Here is a 7,318-nt window from a genome sequence, read left to right on the forward strand (position 1 = left end):
TCATGTAAAACAATTGCATCAGTTGGAATACTAACTCAACATGAATTAATCTAGATATGTAAAATAAAGATCTGAAAACTATTGCATAGATCTTGTAAACTATTACATAATAAAGATTAATTAAGACCACAATAGATATGATCCTCGATTTTAGTCATATGGTATGTAAAAGAATGATCTAAATAGATGTAAGAATGAAACAAATAGATGTAAATAGAAGAAAATAAATAGATGTAAAAGAACGATCTAAACATATCTAAATAGAAAGAAACAACTAGAAGAAACAACAGACCTAATCTGATCGGATGCCGCAATAGTGTTGGAGAGGTGGTGAGGAGGAGAGGAAAGTGATAAGCTCCGGAGAATACTATAAAAAAAACAAGATTAATACTCCATATCGTCTTTATGCCATCTCTCTCCTCTAGATCATCTCCTCTTATCTTCTCTAGATCACATCTCCATCATCTCTTATTCAGATTTTCACAAAATAAATACTATAAAATCACAATATGCATATTATAAAACTATAAAGTTAATACTATAAACTAACAAAATCAATACTTCAAATCATCTTGTTTTCATCTCTCCTCCGTATCACCTCTCTCAAATCATTTTCTCATATCTCATCTATATCGTCTCTGTCTCATTTCTCCTCTATCTTACATTTTCTCTGAAACATAAGCCACCTTTTACGGCCCAGCCTATGCCCGAAGCCCACTTTGTAGTGTCAACGAAGCTTCCCACGACTTGAACTTGGACAACATTCCTCTTCGCTCAGTCTTTCTGCTAGAGTCAACCCATTTGTTGTTCAAAAAGAAAAAAAAGAGTAAAAAATCACTACTTTGTTCTACTTTTGTCGGACCATACCTTCACTTCTTATTTTCTTAACTATTTCAAAACCCCAATCGAAGAGAAATCTCGTCTGAGACTTAGTTTCTAGAAGAATCGACTCTACGCCGGCGATGACTGGGTCTGGTTTCCTTTTTTCCCCTTTCTCGCGCTTGTTTCGTTTATCTGGTTAAGTAATCGCAGAAAATATGGTTAATTTTTATCGGATAAAAGTAGGTCGTGGTAGTAGTAGTAGTATGTAGTATGACTTGATTGATTACAGTTACTTGATTTTGATTTATGAGAACTTATCATTGGTCTTTGATACCACTGCTGCTTTCTTGCTTCAGAAGTAATTATACACTGTTCATTATCTATTTTTCCACTTATCTGTTAATCTTTAAGATGCGGATGTAATGGTATTTTATTAAATATAATTAATTGTTCCCTTTCCAGGATTGATAGAACAGAAATGGCAAAAAGACCTAAGTAGTTCCCTTTTTGTTCCCTTTGGTCCCGACCTAGGTCTTCTTGGTATTTTGATTCTGGGTTTCTTGGTTGGGACTATGCTGCTACCATCAGGTGGCCTGGGCTGTGATTGTACTTGGATATTTAATATGCAAATTTAATTTCATTTAATGGTTTTCTTGTTGTTATAGGCCTTCGTGGCTTGTTGACGGCAGAAGAATTGCAACTAAGATAAAGAATCCATCTGAACAGACAGATCCAACTAGAGCCAAATGGCCAAGCAACCCGACTAAATCTTGCCCAAATTGCAACCATGTTATTGACAATAGTGATGTAAGATTTGCATCTTTGGTGAACTTATGAATTTAGTGATGTAAATCAGCAACAAAAAAAGGAGCTTTTTCAGAATTTCTTCTGTCTAGTTCTTGAAGATCAAGGTCGATAGTTAATAATATAAATAATGATAAGAATGACCTTAATCTTTGGTTTGAAGGTTGTAGATGAGTGGCCTGGCTTGCCAAAAGGTGTGAAATTTGATCCTTCAGATCAAGAGCTGCTCTGGCATTTACTCGCTAAGGCTGGAAGAAGCAATACAAAGCCTCATCCTTTTATTGATGAGTTCATACCAACTGTTGAGCAAGATGAGGGGATATGTTACACTCATCCTAAGCGACTACCAGGTTTGTGTGTGTGCATGCGTGTGCCAGAGAAGCTTGTTTCTAATCTTTGTAGTGTATTGCTTTTTTCATTGCTTTTCCTAGGATAGACAAAGTTGCAGGTTTGGTATGAAATAGCATTATTGTTGCCACTAACATGAGCAGTTGCCCTTTCAATAAAATAACCTAAATGAACACTAACAAAAATAAGAAGAGAAAAAAGAAAAAATTCGGTACATAAATGATCTGTATAAGCTCTTATCAGCATTGTTCATAGTTATACCAGGTCTGCACCCAAAACCAAAATGATATCCCTCCATTCTTTAAATAAAAAATGCCCAAATGAACACAGTAAAAGAGAGAGAACCTGGTGCTATACATGGTCTGTATCAGGCTATACCAGTGGCATACATATCATAGCCAATCCCCTATATTGTAGTCCATCTGAAACCCCAATACGTCATTCAGGTGCTATTCTATACTTAAAAGTTTCACTTTTCAGCTTTTAAATGTTTACTTTGCTCTGAAAGGGGTAAAGCAGGATGGAAGCGTCTCCCACTTCTTCCACAGGACCTTCAAAGCATACAACACTGGCACTAGAAAGAGACGAAAGATAAACACTGATGATTCAGGTGATGTGCGCTGGCACAAGACTGGCAAGACAAAGCCTGTTTCGATTGATGGAAAACACATTGGCTGCAAGAAGATAATGGTGTTGTATATGAGTACGTCCAAGGGGGGGAAGCCAGAAAAGACAAACTGGGTCATGCACCAGTACCACCTCGGTACCGATGAGGATGAGAAGGATGGTGAATATGTCGTATCAAAATTGTTTTATCAGCAGCAGGCACAGAAAACAGGTGAGAAGATTGCACAGGATGTGGTTGGGGCTGATGTGGTGGATAAGGTAGGAATGGATTTGGACTTGGATATGGTTGACATGCCCAAGTTGTACCACACTGATCAGACAGGACATGAGAAGACTGTTCAAGAGCCGGAGTTAGCTTCTGAATTGGTGAGCATTGTCTTAACTTGTACTGGAATGTTTTCTGCATTTTGGATTTCATAACAATAATGTTTTGGACTTTTACCATTTGGTCCAATTCAAGTTAGTGCTGTACCTATCACATTTAGTTTGGTACTGTTCAAGTTAGTGTGGTACCTATCAGATAGTAAGGTTCCTTACTTTTTGGTGTTATTGAAGTTTAGAATATTAAATAGTTCTAAGGGCTAGTTGAAATTTAACAAAGAACTCTGATTTACCAGTACTAGTATAATGGTTATTGGACAGGTCTTAACTAAATTATATTATTAGTGAATAAATTCATCTTCGTGACAGGTTTGCTTCAAAATAACCCTTTGTCATTTGAAGACTCAAAATTATTGTACTTACGTTTACCATCCAGATTGTGCCACAAGAACAGGTGGATATCCCTGAAATACAGAAAGGGGAAGATCCTATAGAGCATGATGAGTACGAAAAACCCGATAACGACATCGCGCAGCCAATGGAAGAGTCGAAAGGATGGAATTGTGAGGGTCAATTCTCTGAAGAACTCATGGATTCTCAGCAGTTGGCAGCGAATATTTCAGTGCTAAACGAGTTTCTCCTTAGCCAGAGCCAAAGTGAGAGCCAGATGGAAACTGGATTTGGAGAAGAAGAACAGCAAAAGAGGAGTCTGGTACCGTGTGGTGGTGGCACTTTGTCACATTATGTCAATAAGCCTGAAGAATTGAAGAAGGATTTGGAAGACTGCATCAAAGTGGCCACCTTGGAGAACTTGAATTATGACACCGACAAGACTAATGAGTTTCGGTTGAGCCAGCTTGATTGCTATAAGGTATGGACTACTCAAATGTGCCAGATTTCCAATGCCATTTTTTACCTCTATATTTTGGCCTGCATCTGCTCATTCTCGAAATAATATCATATGGTATAAAATACAGCATAAGATATTATTTTTAGGGATGTTTTTTTTTTAAAAAAACAATAGGGGTCTAGCCTCATTTCATTAACCTTAATTGGTTTACAAGTTTTTGTGAGTAGAAACCCTGGATATTTTTAGGGATGTAGTCCTAAACTGTGACATAAGGCTGGAACTAAACTACTAACCATTGGACATTTAAGAAAACCAAAGGAAACATGCCTGGGGATTTATATGTAGAAAGTGATATCCAAATGCTACCTATCTGAGGATTTATCTGACTGATATGTAGGGGTGTTCATTGGGTCTGGTTTAGTTGGTTTTGAACAGAACTGAATTAGTTTGGATCAAATGGTTCGGTTCGGTTTGCTTTTTAAAACCGGATTATAATTTTGGTTTGGTTCGGTTTGAAAATTTTCAAAACCGAAATAACTGAATCAATCAAACTTTTATATATTATGAATTTGGTCCGGACCATCCCGGTTTATTTCTTAATATCCCGGTTTGTTTCTTAATACCCCGGTTTATTTCTTAATATACATCAGTTTATTATAAATTAATTGCTTTAAATAAAAAAAATTAATATATTTCGGTTTGAACCGAATAAATCGAAATAAAACTTTGGTTCGGTTTAGTTCAGTTGCAATGCTAAATCGATTCGGTTGGTTCTATTTATGAAACCGAATTATAACTTTGGTTTGCCTAGTTCGGTTCAGTTTCAGCCGAACCGAACTGATGAACACCCCTACTGATATGGTGTTGGAAACTGGAATAATAATTTTTATTTTTATTTTTATTTTACATATCCTTTTTTATTTGAATCTTTTGTCAGTCTTCTTATTCTCCATTTTTTTTATTTGTTGATATAGGATAATGAATCACAGGATAGCTTCTTGACATCCTTGGCCGGAGCGGAATGAGCAATGTCAAGCTCCTTTATGTAGTGGCTCACTTTTGAAAAACAAAATCTGCGATATTATATGTACGCCATGCTGTTCTCGTCTATTTGTTATCTATTGTCAAGGGCTATATCTATCTTGTCAAACATGTCAAGTGAACGTCGTATTTTGTACCATATTTTGTTGTAACGCTAAGTTATGTGACAGATATTATCTTTATTAATGACAAAACATGTTTTTGGATGTGCTTCTGCCTCCTGCTATTACTGAGTACGTTTTTATGTATTTGATGAGAAATAATTTGACGAAGATGAAGAGTTTGCATTCTCCTCTTTTGTTCTCATATATCATATAGAGAGAGAGGAGCCAACAACAGGATTAAGCGTCAAGATATTTCGGTTAGCAGGGACTACGATGATATTTTTCATCTCTTTTCCTTTTTGTTCCTTGCTTAGGATGAATTAGCATGGACCGTGCTCGCGATGGACCCAACGTATCTTATTGATCATACTTGTGAACAAAGTTAACAATCTTTTTCTTATTTTTTTAAGAGAATAGGTTTATATCCACTGGGTTTTGTCTACCATCTGTTCACTGCACTATCCATTTTCGGTTTAACTGTCTTCAACTGTCTCCCCGCTATCCACTTTCTAACAGCCTATTTAAACACCCGATCCCCCAAATTAGAATTCTCAAAACTAATCGTCTCATCTTCTCTTCTCTTTGAATCAGATCGGTCTCTTCTCTTTGAATCCGATTGAAGATTGATCTCGAGAGAGATAGCACCGAGCTTCTGATCACTGCCATTTCGTAGGCTTGACAGAGAGATCACACGAGATTTCAAGACGGATTTGAGGTCTCAGACGCCGTAACCCCTACCTCCGCCAGATCTCTACCAATCAGATCGGAGACACAAATCTCGCACCTTTTTCCTCCATGTTTGGTTTTGATCAAAGATTTGAATAGGAGTTCGATGCAGGTACAGGGACTGACTACTACTCTCGTGCATAAAAAAAGTGTTTGTATTGTCTAAAGGATAACGTCACTAGGTCACCAAAGCATATATGAGGAGGAAGTGCATAAAATAGGAAATATGTCCTTCTCTTTCGCTTCTTTAACCGACACTTCTGACAAGGCAAGATGGTCGGTCAGATCTGAATTATAATAGTGAAACAAAAGATCATCGTGGATTAGCTGCTGCTGTGGCACGACACAGAAGAGGTACACCAGTCAAACTAATAAGCAACAAAATCGTAATTGATTTTTTTTTATTTACCTTCTCTGATTCATTTTTCCTTTGCAATGTCGATTTTAATTGAGATTACTGACTCGATCTCATTTTTTATACATGATCGCAATGGAACATTCAATCGTGGAGCGCGATCGAATAGAAATTGTTTTTGTTGAAGAGCACGGCAAAATTCAAATCTAGTAAGTTATTTATGTTGAATTTGTTGTTTTTGTTGTATGCAGTAACAAATCTAGCATTTCAAATTAAATCTGGAGGAAAGAGATGATAGAGAGGCGATATGGAGTATTGATCTGTTAATTTTATAATATTGCATTGTTAACTTTACAGTATTCATCTTGTGGAAATCTGGAAGAAAGAGATGATTTGTTAATTTTACAGTATTTATCTTGTAATTTTATAGTATTCATCTTGTGAAAATCTGGAGGAAAGAGATGATAGAGAGACTTCTTACTTATCCAAACAATGAGCACAAGAGGTTTTTAATGTAAAAGTTATTTGTCCATAGTTTTTTTGTTGCTATTATGCTATTCTGAATGCTGCAGTGAATATTTTTATCTTGCGTTGAACAGATGTTGTTTGTGGTGAACATATGTTGTTTTGTGGTGAACATATTTTTTGTGTAATGATGGATGTATGTATAGATTTAGCAATTTTAGAGTATACATGGTATTATTTTATGGTTTATATTTTGCAATTTTACATTATACATGATTCTTTGTAGGTTGTAGTTTAAACTGAAATGTAGCATTTGTTACATTTTATCTTACGGTATAGATGGTATTATTTTATGGTTTAGTTTTAGAAATTTTACATTATACAAGATTCAATTGAAAATTTACAGTATTATGTGAAAATTTTTACAATATACAAGATTCAATTGAAAATTTATAGTATTATTTGAAAATTTTACAGTATACAAGATTCAATTTTACAGTATACAAGATATAATTGAGAATTCTACTGTATACAAGATTTAATTTTTACAGTATACAAGATTCAATTGAAAATTTTACTGTATACAAGATTCAATTTTACAGTTTTGCTGATTCAATTTTATAGTATACAAGATTCAATTGTAAATTTTACTGTGTAGAAGATTCAATTTTACAGTATACAAGATTCAATTGAAAATTTTACTGTATACAAGATTCAATTTTACAGTATACAAGATTCAACCCAGTGCGAACGCTAATAATTAACTCTAACTGCCAATAACCGCTAATAACTAACTCTAATTGCCAATAACTTCCTATAACTGTAATTTCCGAAAGTACAGTTTGAAAGTACATT

The 7,318-nt window shown here is 35.2% G+C and overlaps 1 protein-coding gene across 1 annotated transcript; it reads left to right on the top strand.

Moving 5' to 3' along the window:
- The first annotated feature begins 773 nt into the window (after positions 1-773).
- Positions 774-5,027, top strand: SOG1 (NAC (No Apical Meristem) domain transcriptional regulator superfamily protein). The gene is made up of 6 exons (XM_078303815.1): positions 774-970; positions 1,488-1,629; positions 1,790-1,976; positions 2,483-2,967; positions 3,359-3,793; positions 4,747-5,027. Exons 1-6 carry the CDS (start codon positions 963-965, stop codon positions 4,795-4,797), a joined length of 1,308 nt encoding a protein of 435 aa, XP_078159941.1. The 5' UTR covers positions 774-962; the 3' UTR covers positions 4,798-5,027.
- The last annotated feature ends 2,291 nt before the right edge of the window (positions 5,028-7,318 follow it).

The sequence above is a fragment of the Carex rostrata genome, chromosome 6 (genome assembly GCF_964058835.1).
Source record: "Carex rostrata chromosome 6, lpCarRost1.2, whole genome shotgun sequence".
Lineage (NCBI taxonomy): Eukaryota > Viridiplantae > Streptophyta > Magnoliopsida > Poales > Cyperaceae > Carex > Carex rostrata.

Bases quoted from the DNA above. Each gene is read 5' to 3' on its own strand.
- SOG1 (XM_078303815.1), top strand. The intron at 1,977-2,482 runs GTTTGTGTGTGT...TTGCTCTGAAAG, and splicing joins TCATCCTAAGCGACTACCAG to GGGTAAAGCAGGATGGAAGC. The intron at 3,794-4,746 runs GTATGGACTACT...TTGTTGATATAG, and splicing joins GCCAGCTTGATTGCTATAAG to GATAATGAATCACAGGATAG.